Source organism: Rhamphochromis sp. 'chilingali' (assembly GCF_963969265.1).
Source record: "Rhamphochromis sp. 'chilingali' genome assembly, chromosome: 2".
Taxonomy (NCBI): domain Eukaryota; kingdom Metazoa; phylum Chordata; class Actinopteri; order Cichliformes; family Cichlidae; genus Rhamphochromis; species Rhamphochromis sp. 'chilingali'.
In genome coordinates this window covers 57,104,843-57,122,873 of record NC_137930.1, presented here as the reverse complement: position 1 = coordinate 57,122,873, position 18,031 = coordinate 57,104,843, and the positions used below count along the sequence as shown (strand labels likewise).

General features: G+C 43.8%; 1 protein-coding gene across 1 annotated transcript in view; it reads left to right on the top strand.

Annotated features, from left to right (window-relative positions):
* Window positions 1-18,031, top strand: part of roraa (RAR-related orphan receptor A, paralog a) — a 46,887-nt gene that overhangs the window by 15,405 nt on the left and 13,451 nt on the right. Inside the window, exon 2 of the mRNA XM_080875490.1 lies at window positions 16,425-16,510. Within this exon, the coding sequence (XP_080731616.1) occupies window positions 16,425-16,510 (86 nt within the window). The remainder of the gene's footprint in view (window positions 1-16,424; window positions 16,511-18,031) is intronic.

The following is an 18,031-nucleotide window of genomic DNA, read 5'->3' as shown; positions in this document are numbered from 1 at the left end:
AGCCATGAATATGACAAGTCTGATTGTAGCCAATTTAAAAAAATGTCTTTAAATGTCATTCATGAATGCATATTGAAATTTAAAAGGAACTTGTGTTAAACAGAGGATCCGTCTGATACTGACTTGCTGTTGATGCATGAGCTTAAACCCATTCAGTGTCTCCCCTCGCCTTGCTGTGGGAAGCAGTGATGATTTTGGACTTTGTGACGGTCACTTTAATCTCTAATGAAGGCTCGTCCCTGGCTCTGCTCAGCCCTCTGATAGCAGAGCAGTCATAAACAGGCCTGTCAGGGGGATTGCAGCGCTAGCAGTGTAAATGGCAAAGAAAACCCCAGGGACCAAGCCATGCTTGCATTATGGTCTTATTCAGATATAGTGTAGCTGGGAAAAGACAGACTTTCATATGACAAAATTCCCCTGCTTTGCCTCAGCTTACTGTGTGACTGAATCACAGTATACCTTTGGACCCACTTTCCATTTGAAAACTAAACATTACCCACATTAGTGTGAGTATATGAGTTGCATTCAGGTAGTCGACATGTCTTTGACGATGCTTGAATGAAATACTAAAATACCATCAGGCTTATTCCAGCTGCAAATAAACACTCGGCTTTTGAGATTGACAAATTGACCATAAAATTTGTGTTTCTAAATTCAGTCGTGCCGTGTTATAGCATATGCTTCTTTTAGTTTTACAACATTACCATACAAATGAAGACAATTTCATGTTTATCATCGTGTGCAAGATGTAAATGTGTGCTCAAACGATTCTGTGAAACTGATTACTGGTTGCTCTGTGTTCTGACACATCCTGTGCTCATGCAGCATGTGCGACAGCTGGTTAGTAATTAGAATAATCTTCTCCCTGGTAGTGATTTAGCTTTCGTGACTGCAACTTACCTCAAATTGAAAATAAATTTATAGATAAATGCGTTTGCTGTTCCAACAAATTATACCGCTGTAACTCAAAGGAGCCAAGTTGTTTATTTTGGTAGTAAAAGAGCAATCAGAGAAAACAAACAAAGCGCTTTATGAGAGCTGTCAGATTAATAATGATGCTACCCAGCGGTGATGATACAAACGATTATTTTTCACCACACTCTACCCCACATCATCATGGTAATTATAGATACTATATCATTATTATATCAAGTATTCATTACAGATTATCAAGATAATTGAGGCTTGCTCCAGGATTGCCAAGTTGACTATGCAGCCATTAAACTGGGAATTACTGTTGATGAGCGAAACACACACATTTCATTATCCACAGCAAACCAGTACTGAGTCCGTGCGCTGCGTTACGCGAGCCTCAATATGTGTGCTCGTACACGGTGGCTACACATGAACGGTTGACAGTGTTAAGATGAGGCTATACATGTGATACATTGTTTTTCTCCCAGCTTCTGTTCTGGTGTATCTGGGCAAATCCCATGGTGATGAGGCGTAGAATCTGTCATGGAGAAGGCATAAGCCTTTCATATGCATAGTGGAGATAAGAGGCAGCCATTTTATCAGGCGAGCTGTCGCTCCAACATGCTCGCGTGTTACGTATCCCCGGGAGCGCCTCCAGAAACATGTCCCTTTAATGACACGGCCCGTGCTCGCCAAGAGGACGCCCAGTTTGTTCCGAGCACTAACCTGACAATTATGCCAATTACACAAGGCAGCAGTGTTGACAAACACACCGGGAGAATTGCTTCAGTTGATTGGTAGCTGTGTTCCCAAGTTCCCTGCTGTGACTTCTTCTGTAATTTAACTAGCATGGAGGAGAATTGCAATGGGTTTTCGAGAAAATTCCCCAAGCCTTGTGTTCTTTTGTAACGCGGTGATGTTTGTGCCAAATGAACAGGCAGAGAAATAAATCTTGTGCATCAAGGAGGCAAAGGGGGAGAGATCTTTTTTCCTGCTCGGCACCCGTGTTTGTGGTTTGTTTCGATTCATAAAGAGTGTTATGTTTCCTGTAGGGCCAGAGCGGCATGTAGAAAGTTGTTGTGGTGGATCATATTACCTCTGAGGATTAGATCCCAAATACTGACCCGGCACCATTAGCGGCTGCTTGTGTAACTAAGAGCACTGCTGTTGGCACCTGAGTATGAAACTTAGCTTTCAATGTAGTAAGACAGGAAACACTGCCAGTGTGGAAGCATACACAGTACACTTGCTACAGCATGATGTGCGAGCGCTTGGTTAGAATACATAAAAGCTATTTCAGCAGGTTTTTGAGCAAGAGCAGCATTGTACCGCATCAGCCTATTTGCAAAAAATCTGTGTTGATAAGCATGAATATTTTGCAGGGGGGAAAAAAAACATGACCCCCCCCCCCATTCCCCTTTTTTTATTTAGGTGCACATTTACTTATTGATCTCCTCCAAGCGCAGCACTTTCTTTGCATTCCCGTCTACAATAACGAGGTCCTTTATGATCACGTGAATTGAATCGCAAATAATGCGCTTTTCAGGCCAGATACAACATTTGTGGCCAAGTATTTTCTTGAGGTGAGCTACATTGTCTACATGGTAGCGGTTTTTAGTCGTGATGGGCTTGAAAAACCTTGCAGGGAGATTTTAAGGCAAGAGCAAATTCAGCTTATTGTTCCACAAAGGAGGCCGTTTCGTAACAGTTTACTTGAGCTTTAGTCTAACCACATAGGCACACGGCGGACGGAAGCTTGTGCCATGACTGAGGTTCATATCTTGAGCCACCCTGAAGCTGAAGTCAGACGTGGTCAGTACGAAGTGTCACTGCAGACGTTTTTCTAAGAGCCCAGCGATACGCAGAAAAGCAGGCACATCCAGCTGCCTGCACTCGCATGGTCAAATAGAAGTGAACAGAGTTCAGTTCCCACATGTCCCCTTCACTTCTCTTACATAATGCGCTGTTAAGCTGGAGTTAGCGGACATTAGAGGTCAGCTGGTTATTGGGACAGTGGAATTATTTACTGTAGAGGAATAGAGATGGCTGTGTGTTTTTTGGGTTGTTTGTGTTTTTTACATAGTTCGTGGTGGGTTTAAACGCGTCACTGAAAAAGCGGGCACATTCAATGCAACGCCTCCGAAAGTGACTGACGTGCCTTCTTTTATTGTATGTTACTGCGCATAAGCCCACACGTCCTCGAGGACATATTTCCTGTTGCATTATCATGTTAGTGCAGCGTAACAAGTGCCGCTTGTTAGAAATGTCAAAAGTCCCTTAACAGTGAAAGTGCTGTGATTTACAACAATGTTTGACGAGGCTAGGAATCCATTAGTGTCCATCTAAATTATATCAGCCAAGCCACTGACACCAGTGTGCAGTCAGCTGCCAGTTCATTGATTAAGAACAGTTTCCAGTGGTCTTACGTAACTGGCCCTTTCACTCAGTTCAGCGGCGCTGGCCTTCTCCTTGTGGCGGTACAAAATGAAATAAAAGCTGTGAATATTAAGCCTCACGTGCTTTCTCGTAACTCTAGAGGTGTTAGGTGAAGCGTGTGATGGTACACGATTTAATGTGGCACGCTGCACAAAGGACACCATTACTCGGGTTTGTAATAATACTTCCTATTGTGCTGTCAGTAACCACAAAACACTTTCTGAACTTTATGAGATGTTCTTCTAGCCACCATAATTTTTTGACAGCCCGTGTGAAAACTGTATTTAGATTGCTGTTGGAAGTCTCCATCTTAATTCAGTCAACTCTCTTCTGTTTTTTTCGGGTTTTGATAAAAGAAGAAGCAATGTCAATCAGGTGAACTAATGGGAATGCGCATTTTGTAATTCCCTCAAAGGGAATGGTAGATTGAAAAGAGTTTGCAACCTTTTAACACACTTGCACACACTAGCACTGACAGTCAAGCTCCATTATCTGACAGCTGGAGAGGTTAAAAATAACTGTGCTTGCAGCAAATTAGACGTATCATTTGGCTTCTAAGTGAGAGATGAATCTTTGTGTGGATGCTCCTGCCATGCCGTGACACAGGGGCAATATATCAGGCTGTGTTTGCCTGTCTTTCTCATAAACTCCAAATGGAATTGTAAACAGATGAAGCAATTTTACACCAAATGTATTCTCTCTGAGTCGCTCCTATGCTACAGTGAGAAGCCCAGCTACCACAGATATATACAATACTGCCCCATGTGCTCTCAAGCCAAAGTAGATAAATCATAATTTGGCCGCCTGCAGGATTATTGCTATCGCTCAAAGCCAATCCTTGAAGTGTTTTATGTGTTACTTTTTTATCTGATGATAAATCTGGTGTTATTGCATATATGTGGGGAGGACTTTGAAAGATCTCACTGGCTATTATTTTTGCTGCTCGCACATGAAGCCATATTTGCACATGATTTACAGCAGTATTAGCCATATGTACACTTAAAGAAACACTAGTCAAGTTTTCAATATCATTCAAAAGCCCCGTGCCCAATTGTTAATGCACTTATTGTGCAATGTAAGAAGGTGGAGCGTTAGTTGCCTTTTAAGATGTTAAAAGACGTGTAGCGGAGGTATCCATGTTTCACTGGGGTAAGTAAAGAGATTTCCATGGGAGGCTTAGGTGACAGCAGAGGTATTCGTTTCCTCTAAAGACCCAACAACATCATTGTTAATTCATTGCTATTTAATGACTTGCTAGAGAAGGTGCAGGAAGGATGATCTTTGTCTCTGAACACAATCTCTTGTATTCCCTTGCTTAAGACCCGTGCACTAAATTTGTCACCGACTGCGTAAAACTGCATTCACCCCGAGTTTTAAGTTCGGGTTCTGCGTGTTTGCTGAGCGCAGTGTGGTCCTGACTGAGTCTACTTGACATGATTTATTTCATCCTGCTTAACTGGCAGGTATTGATGAGATAGAGGGATAAATACAGTAGAGTGATGGAATTAAAGCCCACCCTATTGTTCCCATGCTGTGCATCACTGACACATGAGACTCATGTCTCTCATTAAAGAAAGTAAATGCTTCAGGCATTCTCCCTGCAAAAGCATCGGGTTTGCATGCGCGTCTGCGTGCACACTTGTGTGTGCTTGTGTGTGTGTGTGTGTATGTGTGGGAAGCTATCTCAGTTATTTTCACTCCGTATAATCTCCCCCTTCTTGCACAATGGATTTAGCTTAGCCTTGAAGAGGGTGAGAGCACAAATTGCGGCTGACTCTAAACAGCATTCACTGTGTTGACTGGACATGTGATTACATTAAACAACAGGCAAGACTATTGATTATTTCATTAACTTTAAAGTATTGCCCGTGAAAAGGACAACACAGCCATTCTTCTTGTAGCCTTTCTCTGATACTGAAGCATCTTTGTGTTGCACCGCTGGGCAATCCCCGTTGTTTCCTATATGATGCTTCTAAGCCACTAAAGGAATCCAATCTTAACTATGCAAAAGAGAGAAGGAGAGAGGAAGATGGAGAGGGGGAGAGAGAGAGAGCTTTTTCCACTTTACGTGTTCAGCAGGCACTTGGCTGTGCATCTAAATTTTGGGAAGCTGGTGTTAACTCTATATTTGGATTCCACTGGAGTGGATTAAGTATTCTTTACTGCAAACCCACGGGATTCTCAGAGACATAAAAAGAGGAGACTGTATGCATCCGTGCTATACAAATAATTGCAGGTTTCAAATAGTGTAATTTCAAGCACCAGCTATATGGAAGAGTGTGGGCTTTGATGTACAAATCCACAATTCACGGGGGATTAGCACCCCAAAGGTTAGCAGTTGCTAATTACAGGAGATTGGTTATACATATCTAACAAGGCAAGAAGACAGCCTTAATAAATGTGAGGATTCATCAGGAACAAGGATAAGCGGCCGTGATAAGCGGACATGTATCCGAATCGCTGTGGATTGATACACCGTAATGCCCTTGTTCATACAGTGGAATAAAAGAAGTAGTTGTCTCTTCTGTTGCCTCTGCAAACAGTGCACCTTGCGCGATATGAGATTTTCAGGATGCATTTGTGAATGCAGATTTGTGCAATCATATAAATTAACCTCTCAGATATTCTTCCTGTGTCTCTTACTGCAGCACTTTCTTTTTTTTTACTGTATTTCGCTTGCAGCGTTCAGTGCTGCATTACCATAATCCTTCCACAAGCCACCACTGGCTAAACGAATCTATTATTTTTGCCTGGAGCCAAAAAGATGCAACCAAATGCAATGCATTGAGGGAAATGAAACTTGCGATAAGATGCACATTTTCTCTATAATAGCCTGTCTACAATGAATTTTCTGCCCAGAGTTGAAAGTGTCAGTGTACTTGACCTTTTAATAATATGTACGTTGTAAGCTAAAAGGGTGGAAACCAAGCCAAAGGACGAAAAAGAACAAAACAAAACAGGAATTGAAAAAATCTTAATTCAATTCTGCACACAGCATTTATCCTGGCTCTGACTTACTGGCCATATGGGGTGTTGATTCCCCCTGACTGACAACAGCAGACCTGAGCAGTGTGGCCTTCTGTTTTCATATGGCCCTAAATTAAACATGTCCGAGCTAAGGCAGGCACTTGCTCTGCCGCAGGAAATGCTTTTTCATCTCCTAATGAATGTGCCTGAGGGGATCCCACAGGGGGCTCCACTTCACCCCTCATTAGGCGGGGTGCTGCCTCTGCCTTCATGTTTAGGAGCAACCTCCTGGAGTGGGACCTCCCACTTCATCTGAACGTCCCACGCTCTCTTGCCCCTGGACTAGTGGACTGCACTGCTCCTCCCAACTTCTCTTTTACAGCCTCTCGCTCTCCCCGTCTCCACTACTTCCTCCTCATCATAAAGCAGCTCATCTTAGCGTCACAGACCTGGAATGACAGGAATGAGAGGATGGACCATGCTCCTAATGTCATTTTAATGGCCCTTTTTGGTCTGTTGGGGTTGTGATTTATTTCTGTACACACACACTTCTAATGTCCTCCTAAATATCTACTAGATTGCTTTTTTTTTTTAAACAAGAAGTCATAAATGCAAGTATTTTACAAGTCCTGATGAGGGTGACAAGCTAATCAAAAGTCTTCGAGAACCTCCACTTTCCTCCTATCATGTTGCCTTCATTATGGCCTCAGACAGACGGGGTTGTTATGTCAGGCGCTGAGGGCCAGACATGCTGTGCAGTGGCCTTGATTAGCAACAAGAAGTAAGAAGTGGAGAGCTTAAGAACTGTGGAGGACCCTTTATTACGCTCTAGCATAGACGCATCCTCCCAGTGCAGCGTTGCGTACCCCCGTCATGTAGAAAATATTGACAGCTTCCTGTCGCTAATGAAGCAACAAAGCACAGACGATTCCTGGCTGTTTTGAGGCAGCAGGAAGGGAAGAGGGCTATACAGGTTGTCAGCTGACTCTGAGAGCCTTTGCATGGCAGCAGAACAGGCTGAAGAGCCGACTGTTATTCCAGGGCTTTGGGGACGCGTTTATGCAATCATTAATCTTGGCACTTGTTTATTTGCCTGGGATTAGAGCACCAAAGCACCAGCAGTCAGGGAAGCTGGTTCACCAAAAGGTAGCAAAGAGCGCTCAGGCCTTCCATTGTAAGCAAAGTGTGCAAGGAGGGAAGCATGCTTTGCGCATGGCTGCTTAATCCTGCCATGTTAAACAAAACCAGGCCAGTGTTTGTAGGACTATGAAAACAGCAGTGTGGGGGGGAAATGTGCCTCACACGCTGTAAGCAGTCTATGAACTCTGTGTGGCAGTAGGTACTCCTTGTGCACCCCTGTCGTCTAGGAATGCCTTTCATACGGTCTGTTACATCTAGAGGAAAGGAGGATGACGGTGAAATTGCTCAGCAGCTCCTCCACCGTCAGTGCAGAGATTATCGCAGATTTTATTTTTATATTCTGCAAAAATGACTGAAAACCCCTTTTTTGGGACAAATGTAAGCTTTTCAAAAACGGAATTAATTCACTTGATTGTGAGCTCAGTGGCAGTGTATTTTCAAAAATGTATATTTAGAGGGTTTAAAGGAAGAAGTATAGTCTCTAACTGTGGGGCTCAGATGCACAGGAATTATAAGAAGATATCACTACTATATATATATATATATATATATATATATATATATATATATATATATATATATATATAAATGGAATATACACCTAATTTCCTACAAGCCTGTCAGATACTGTGTAACTTGACGCTCGCTTGCATTCATGATTACCACTAAAGTGACACAGCAGTGTGCTCACACTTAAGCAGAACCCTTAAAATTCATTGCCTCAGTCTGCTTATCATGGCCAACAATGCAAATATATTTTGGATTGTTGCAATGTCAATGCAATCATTTTGTGCATTTAGTAGCAGTGGGAATGCATAATGAATGAAGGAAGTGCTCATAGACACTAATGCTCAAGTGTATTGTATATAGATTAGATCATGGCTGTATTTCACTTTCATCTACACCTAGAAAAGGCCAAAATAATCTTTGAAGGCCATGTAGCCACAATGTTTGTGTGTGTTTGTGTGTGTGGGTGCACTGGTATAAAATAGAGCAAAGCAAATGTGGGCCAAGAGAAAAGCAGAAAAAGGGAGGGGGGGAGTGAGCCCAGCGAAGCAGGCACTTTGAGAAAGCTCTTCTTCTCGGGCCCCATGACACCGGTGATCTGTAGAAAGGTTGGGTGCCTCTAGTTTCAGCTCTATCAAGCTCTGGATCTTTGAGCAGCAGGATTCAGTATCCCAGCTAATGTAACAAGGCTCATTTGTCTCAATCACACGTCCCTGGAAGTATCGGCTGGCCATTGATGTCATTCATCTTCCCTGTCCTTGCCTGCTCTTTTTCAGCTGATGAAAACCAAAGACCTTCAAGCAGAATGGCAGAGGTAGTGCTCATCAGCCCTGCTGCGAAAGTTGTTGAGTAACGGAGATGCCACGCGGAGCATTCATTGTTTAAACTAATAGACTAGAATAGCTTTCAAAGACAAACATGTTTTGGCAACATGACTTTTTAATTTTGGGATTTACTTTGACATTTCTTTAGCACGTTGTCACAAGACGGCTTAAGCATATGCTTTTATCTTGGTTCGTTTCAACAGCGTTCGTCTTTGTCCGCCGCTGGAGTCGGTAAAGAGCACCAGCAGCTGACAAATGTGGCAGTCACAACAAATGTTATTAAAAGGATTTTTTTAAATTCAGGTTGTGGGTAGTGGGATAAAAAAAAAAAATCTTGGTATTGTAATATTATCTGCCGTTTAATTTGGTCTTGCACGGCATAATAAAATAGTAAAAATTTGACTTTATTTTTAAAGGGTGACTTGCAGTGTGGATTCTCTTGAGATTTTATTCTATGTTATTTAATTTTTGAAGAGATATTGTATTATAACACTGCTGTGCTGTGTTCCTGCCCAGAGGTTGCTTCAGCTGATGTCAGCTCCAGTGGAAATACTGACTCGAGCCATATCTGGAGGTTTATGCCGAGCTTCCCCATTCGATGGAGCAAATCAAGATCGTGATTACTATCTGGCTCGTGCAGCCAGTCCGCGTTGTCTGGAAACATGTTTTCCTAAGCAGACCACAGAGGGACAATTACTGTCAGCTGAACTATTCAGCCTGCTCTGCATGTGTGTTCTGGCTGTGTGCCTCTGACCCACTGACCCTGAGCAGCAGCATGAGATGGGACCTCCAGCTTCCCTCCTCTTTTCCCCTTTACATCTTTGCTTCACCCCCAATGTTTAATGAACTGAAGTGAGCAAAAATTTTTTTTAAATGTCGAAAAACGCACGTGTGAGTGTATGTTTTGATTTCTTTGTGTGAAACAGCAGAATGATTCGATTCAGAACGCCCAGAAGAATCCTGGTTGTCTTACAGAAACGCATACTAATACAGCAATTATAGGAGGAAGGAAGTTGTGGTGTGTCGCAGTGTGGCAGCAGCAAATTCCCCTGGTGCACTGGAACAAGACTCTTTGTTGTTATGTAAAGGTTTCCGCGTGTAATTGCAGTGGATATTTTTGAAAGATTCATTATTTATATATTCCTGAGTTTTTTTCTGGAAGAGCCTACTCGGCTGCCATCGCTGCAGGGAGTTTTGGGACTGAGAGGTGCTTAACTAAGGCACTGTACCACAGTCGAGCCTTTAACTATTGCCCCTTTAGTTGAAGTGGTCAGAATGCAGGCTCCAAACATCACATGATCCTCAACCAAATCATTCAACCAGCAGCTCTTGCACCAGTCCATCAGTTGGCCCTGTGTGATTTGAGCCTCAGTGATTTTGACTTTTGATGCATCCCAATGACTTGCTGCAGAACGTGTGAGTAGAGCATAAAATGCACATTTACTCGAGTTTTATTTTTTATATACGTCATAATAACCAAGGATGGATGACATACGATCTTAATGAACTAAATACTTTGCAACTTTGTGATGCATTTTTTTGTGGCTCAATATATAAGTGAGTTCTGTCGTACCGGTTGTGTTTTGTCATTAAAGCAAACAGCGCGAGCTTTTCTCCGAGGCACACATGTATGCTCATGTGCACACGCTTGCGTGCACGCAAGGGGCGTGCCCTCTGGTCCCCAGCACCGAGGCACAACTTCACTTGTCACTACAGTTGCAGACGAAATGGGAATATGTGGGGGGAAGATGGATAGAGGGGGTAAAGAGTGATGGGGTGTGGGGGGGGGGGGGGGGGGGGGGGGGGGGAGATTTGAGCTCAGGTGGGAAAGACAAGGGAGGGAAAAGAGCACCGCACACATGCTACCCTTCATGGTGCTCGTCTGCTCAGTAAACCCAGGCTTTTGTTGTTTCCCCTAGAGTGCAGGAAAGCAGACTCCCAGTCAGGAAGCTCCTCAATCTTTGTCACAACAACACATAAATTAGTGCCCAAATTACTGTTACGCCGGTGGAGAAAGAGACATGGAGAGAGATGTCTTGTGCTGTGGTTTGGGAATACGTCTTCCCCTCTCTCCTGCTCCCCCTTCATAGAGGGTGTCAGAATGCACTTCAATAAAACAGTCAAGTAAATACAGGCAGATACATGAAGAGAGAAGCACTGCTGTGTTGTACAGGCATCTGGAGTTGGGCAGTGTTAAATATTAATAGGCCTCACACACACACACACACACACACACACACACACACACAAACAAACACAGAGATGTATGCTTGAGTTCATCCAAAAAGCAGCCCAGGGCAATGGTCCAGACCTGAGCTTTGCTAAAGTCACTGCACTTCTATGAAGGAATAATAGGGAAGGGCTTAAAGAGCCCCCTCTTTTTTTCTTTTTTTGAAACTGGAATAGGTCTTCAGATATAGCTGGTCTCTAGTGAAGTGGGATCACAGCTTAGGCAGCTAAATGATTGGGGGGAATTAGCAAAACTCAGCATAAAGACATCAAAATGTGTCAATTATGTCCTTCCTCACGCTAATCCCTTTGGTCCAAATATTTTTGATGACTTGTGTATATTTATAGGTTGAATAGAAGCTGTTTCACAGTGATGATATAGAGTTTAGGTCTGCAGGTTTGTGGGTTGTTTTTGTGTATGCGTGTGTGCTGCCGACCAGTAAATGCCATTAGAACAGCACTATGGTAATATGCCAACTGCCTCCGATCCCTAAACAAATAACACATTTATACTATTCTGCCTGTGTTCCGTGCCATGACTGTCCTTTGCCACTGACATTCAAATAACCTTTCTTCTGCTGCATAAATGGGAATAAAAAAGTATTGTGTTGTGTGACTTCACATGACAGCCGAGCCCTGGCAGATAAAAAGAGGCAGAATTCTGATTCCATCTCTTGTTAGGCTGTCGTCGCTCTACAGCTCGATCTGACTGTTACGGGAATCTGTTCAGAGAAGACTCTGTTTATCAACCGACAGCTGATCTCCATTTCCAAATGGGAAGTTCATGTAAGGAAAATAAATAGACGCATAATGATGGAGAAACATTGCTTAGTGCGCATTTGCCAGACAGTTCAGTGCCTCTGGTGTTTGCGTGTTGACCGCGTTTGAAGGCTCTGTAAGAAAATGTGCTTTGTATAACTGTCTTGGGAGCCGATATCCCCATAAGCTTTTGTTTTGATTTGTTGCTAAATATTTTAGAAAGATAATATATTAGCACACTTTGTTATGTGTGGGAGAGAATTTGCTAATCTGCTCATAATGCTGTGCCCTGTCCAGTTCCTTACATAATCTCTGACATGAGCCCGCTGGCTTGCGTCACTCTGTCATTGACAGCTGTCAGCACAACACGGCTGTCACACATAGAGAAGCCAATGTTTGGGGGTTTTTTTGTTGGGTTTTTTTCCCCAGAGTGGTGTACATTGTAAATGAGCCCCCCAAAAAAACAAAAAGAAATATTTTATTCCCGTACGGAGCAGCGTAGAAGCTTTGGTTTCAAACCTAATTTATTCTACACATCTATCACATGAAGGCTATGGGAAAATGATTTAATGGTCCAATCGAGTAATGGGTTAAGCTCTCAGCATTATGATGGTGGCCCGGGCATGGGTCTGTAATGTAAGGGATAATCTTAATCCGTCAACGTTATGTCAGTAGTCCAAGGGTTCAGTGGGAACAGCCAGGAGATTTTGACTAGTAGTGATTTTCCATGTTGGCACAAGCCTGTAGGATTTTCAGTTGCTCTATGGGTTGTTTTTTTTATCTGCATGCTACAGTGAATAATATGGAGAGAAAAAAACGAGGAATTACCTGAATTAATGGTTTGTTTACATCTGACAAGAATACAGTCTATATCTGATACTAGGGCTGTTCGATATAACGATATATATCGGATGACGATATAAAAACGTGTGATTTATATCGTTGTCAGGACGATAAATGTCTTATATCGGGATATGAGATTTTGGTCATATTGCGCAGCCCTATCTGATACCATGAGCAGGTCCTCTCAGTGCACACTTACTTGTTCTTTTCATCAGCAGTCATTTTATTCTTCACCTTGATAGAATCTTGCGCATCATTCCTTACATCTTTAATTTAAATTTGCATCACGCAGGCGAATGTGTTTTTATCTGCTAATAGCTGCTTACTCAGTGGTTAGGCAGCGAGTAAGCAGCCTCGGTAAACTGTTAGCGTGGACTTTGTAAATTGTTATGAGCGGTCAGAGTTGAATGATCGTTTCCTGGTCCTTGTTAATGTGTGCTGAAGTTTTAATAAAGGGGCTGATGATCTCAGGGCTGTGAAGAAGACAGTGAAGGGCACCGAGTGAGCATACGGAGGCCTCACTGCCCCATTGTACATGTGCTCTGAGTGACACGTCATCCTCTCAAAAGGCCTGCCAGTGTTGTGAATCAGTGTCCTTGAACTGCTCAGACACAGACAGACAAAGAACAAGCTTTAACATTCTGTTTCACTGTCTGCTCTCTTTGCCATGCCTATCACCCAAGCCCACCCGCACCTCGCTGCAAATGCTGTATACAGTCCTGAGACGCTGTACGACCCTCATGGTCTTATCCGTGATAAGATTGTGTTGTGGTGTGATTCAAACGTAATCTTGGCATCTCAGCAGGTGTCTCTGAAGTGTCCTGCGTGCAGAGGCCATCTCACAGTGCTGTGAGGAGCAGCGGGCTGCTGGGATGGACTTTAGCATGACTGCCTGTCTAACTGTGCCTGGCTTTGATGTCGTAAACAGAGCAGGCAAGGCTGGCTGACAGGGAAGTGGCAGGCAGAGAGGCAGGCAGGCAGGCAGGCGCGGTGAATGGGATCAGTGGCACTGCACCGGTCAAGCTCAAGCGAGCCAGCAGCTGCCTGTTTCACACCAAGAGGCAGTTAACACCGCAGCTCATGTCAATAGATATTGACTGCCAGATTGGGAGTGCTTATAAGTGTAGGCCTTTCTGTTTGATTGGGTCCCCTCTGTGAATTCAGTTCAAATCATCCTCAGTTGTCTGAAGTGTGGCTTAGGGGCCTCATGACCAGTCACTCAAAGGGGCAAATATTGACTGATGATTTAGGTGACTTCATGGTGTATTTGATCTCCGTTGTGCCATTGCTCATTTCTTCTCCTTGACCCCTTTCTTTATGAAAGCAGCTCAGCCTAGCGTGGAAATAACTATATGTTCGAAGTGATGTCTTTTCTCCTACAAGAAGCTATGGAGCCTGTCTCAGCTGGTCCAGAGACAAACCCTTTTTATTGTTGAGTGCACTGAACATCTAGGGGCTTGTGCAGCGGTGGAGGGAGAAGAGTGTTAGCTAGTGAGACTGTGTGCACTCAGGGCCTTCATGCTGCAGATAGGGCTATGTGAGGCATGCTTGTGTGAATGTATGCCCTGCCTAGCCTGGCACCCCTGTGTCTATACTCCCACTGCTTTCACCTGATGTGGCACAGCCTCTGTCAGGCCTGAGTGAGCGCCCAGCCAGCTCCGCTTCTTCAGGAGAGATGAAGGCATCTCACAGCTATGCTGTGGGGGTGGGGGAAGCTAGCAGCAGCCTAAGCCTGAAGCTATCAGAGGCTGGAGCTCAGAGCCAAAAGCCTGTGGGCTGGATAGGGTGGGTGGAAGCTTGGCTTAACTTGGCAAGACAACCATAGCTACAGCCCTGCACTGCCACCCAATGGCTGGGGCCTGCCGCTACAACCTTTAGTTCATCATAACCGCAGCTAGTCATAATTACAGCACGCTTCAGTTGTTGTGAGTGCATGTCAGAACAAATTATGTAAGTAATGAGGCTGAAAATGCTAAAGGAGTCGAAACACACTGCACTGCTAATGCTCATGCGGGGAGAACACAAAAACAAACAATAGAGTGCACTCATACAGAGATAGACCTAAATGAAATAACAAGTAACTGTGCACAGTAAGGAGAAGATTAATTATGAATTAACCCTCTCAGTTAGGTTGTCAAAGCCCGCCTCCTGCCTGGATTTCACTCTAATCCGGGCCGATGAGGTGCAGTGCCCTCTATTGTATGTGAGAATCGCAAATCACAGGAGGTGTTGTCTGGAGGAGAATTAATTGTGCATGTTCCACCACTCCCTTTTGTTCGTTTTGCTAAAATGTAGGCTAATTCCAAGTAAACATGGCTGGTCTTGTTGACTCCAGCAGTGCGAGGAGAACAGACAGATTCCTGAATGAATAGAGTGTGGCTCCCGGGTTAGTGGATTAGAGTCTGTGTGTTAAGGGCCTCTCCCGGGCATGCCTCCGGGACAAGGACATTATCCACATGACACATTATAGGCTCGTAGGCAGCTGATTAAAATGGGCAGGGATCTCTGGATTGAACCCCACAAAAGTACTTTTGATGTGATCAAACTAGTTTAAAGAGGCTGGTTGTTAAGGTGTTGAAGGGGATATTTAAAGCTCCTTGTCTTTAGAAGAATTGTAGTAGACAGTTAGGCCTTGTTAGAGGGGTGAGGCTGATGTAATACTTTGACACTGTGAACGTGCCACTATATTTTAAAATATTATAATTTCTATTTCATCCCTGCAAGACAAATCATAATATTCCTCCACTAATTGGTATAGACTTGTGCTGCAACAACTCATTGCACCGTGATTGGCTGGCTCCAGGTTGGTTAGTTAAAAAAAAAAATCCCAAAAACCATTAGATTGTGAGAAAATATCCTGCGGTGATCTTTCCTCGATTTAGATCAGATAGTGGCGTTTGTCTGCCGCTGTAGTGCACTGTTGGGATGGCGGGACTGAGATGCTAGAGATGTGGAGGAGGGCTTTGAGATAGAGATCTCTGGAGTGGGGTGGGGGTGGAGGTGGAGAGGGATGGTAGCATCAGTGGCTGCAGTGATAAAGCTGAAAGCAGTGGGACGAGCTGGGAGTTCTGTGTCTCTGATGTCTGTGTGTTCTGTCTGTTCTGCTGTGTTGCCCTGTGGTCGGCTCCTGAGGAGAAGGCCAACGATGGATGAGGCCTGTCCCCTCGTTGCTTTTGTCCTCTTAAGGCGGGTGAATCACAGGCCTGTCAACAGCACAACACCACAGCCAAACCGCAACTGAACCCTGTAGCGTATACAGAGGTGCACATGCAGTCGCTGCCACAGCTCCCTGCAGCACAGCGGGCATGTTATGATTCTTTGTGGCCACGGTGGATTTACTCCTGGGTTTTTTATGGTTCTGAAATATATACGAGGCTTCATGAAGTCAAGTTTTCCAGCGAGGAAAACATCTCCTCGTGTGGCTAAATGAGTCATTGCCGTAATACAAGGCCAATATTAGTGCTCCTGTTGTACATTAAGGATTATGGGTAACTTTTCTTCTAGAGGTTGTGTTTAGGATCCAAAATGACACTCTGTTTACATTGCTGCTTGTAAGGAGTTAAAATGGCCTCCTTGCTTACACACAGACACACACACAGACACACATTACAAATCGGTAAATATTCAGCTAATGCTGTGTGGAAGTGAAGATTCAAAAGCCATCGGATGAGATGTTTTTAGAAGCACGGTGCTCTTTCATGTACCGACATGGATCCATGGTGAGGGTGTTGTACGGTGACTTGTGACAGCAACGTTTTTATTTATTTTTTTTCTTCTTCTTTCGTTTCCTTTTCTTCTCCGCAGCTCAAATCGAAATAATTCCCTGCAAGATCTGTGGAGACAAATCATCAGGCATCCATTACGGTGTGATAACATGTGAAGGCTGTAAGGTAAGCATCAAGAGACCGAACCCGTTTGTGCCAAGGGAGGTAGTGTGCCTGCGTGCACGCAAAGGGACAGAAGAGCTCAAAGAGGAAAGACTGGGAACGCCGGGGAAGTGCCGAAAGTTGCTTGCGAGGAAAAAATACACTTGAAAATGTTGCTGAAGTTTTGCGACGATTTGGAGAGGGACTGCAAAGCAAAGACACGCGGAGTGTGATCATTAAAGTGGTCAAGCACCGCAGAGGACATCACAGAAAACCACAATTAGTAGGACAAAGTCATTCCTCTGCCTTGCTTTGCCTTTCCCTCCCAGGGACGTGTCTTTTGCTGTTTTTGCTTTTGCTGCAGCCTGCTCTTCTTGAAATAAAATGATCAAAAGCACAGTGCTTTGAATTATAGCAGATTGTTGGCTGTTTGCTACAGTGTGTTGCTTCTATTGAAGCCACCTTTTGTACTGTTTCAAATGCACCAACCATTCACAGTGAGAGGAATTTTGTGCTTAGAGTGTATTCTTGTCCCCATGCTTGTCACCAGGCACATCATTAGCATTCCTCAGCCAGCCTGCACCTTTGCTGTTTGCTCCTGGTTATATATGTGCACGTGTGTGTGTGTGCGCGCGTGTGTGTGTGTGAAGGAGAGAGAGGCAGACAAGAGAGGGACAGAGAGAGTTTCCTTTCCTGCACTCTTCTCCCTCACATAGGAGCTTGCAGGGACAAAACACTAAAGAATAAACTGCTGAAATCTATCTTTAATGACTGCTAATTAGTCCAGGCAGAGAGGCCTTTAATGATATGTGCGAGTACAAAAGTTTGGACCATAAATCATAGCATTATTAAAGAGTGCTGCTTGTCACTGGCAGTTTTAGTCGGTTTCCATAATGGCTTCTATTATAAAGCAACTTGGCAGCTGTCAGCTGTTTTCTTGTAATTAAACAGCCAATGAGCAGCTAATTAAGACATATGTGTATGGAGCAGTAGAGTGGGGCATGTTAATGATGTGCTGGAATCAATTCATTAAGTCAAAGGATGAGGAATCCGGTCGGTGTGCATTCACAATCCTTTAACACCGCGCATGCCAGTGCTGCGTTAATCAACACTAATAACCATCCACTGTTATCATTCCTACCCAAACACAACACCCTCATGCTGTACTCACGGTTGAAATGCAGCACTCCTAAGATACTACAGTAGAAAATATAGTCACGGTAGTATTGTTATGTATCAATTTCATATTAATAATTTAAAAAAAACACCACTTGGAAACAGTCACGGTCAATGAGTAATATGTTAAGCACAGTGGTAAACAGATCACTTTTTACAGAGCACCTTTTAACCTTACTGGTTCTATAAAGCATTTTACATGTTTGTTATTCACGCACACACATCTGAAGCAACTTGGAGTTCAGTGACTTTCGCGAGGAAGCTTCAGCATGTCGAGGACGTTAGCGATTGAACCCATATGATTAGCAGACAAACCTCTCTACAACCTGAGCTACGGCTATGCTATTGACATGGGGCATGAATTGATCC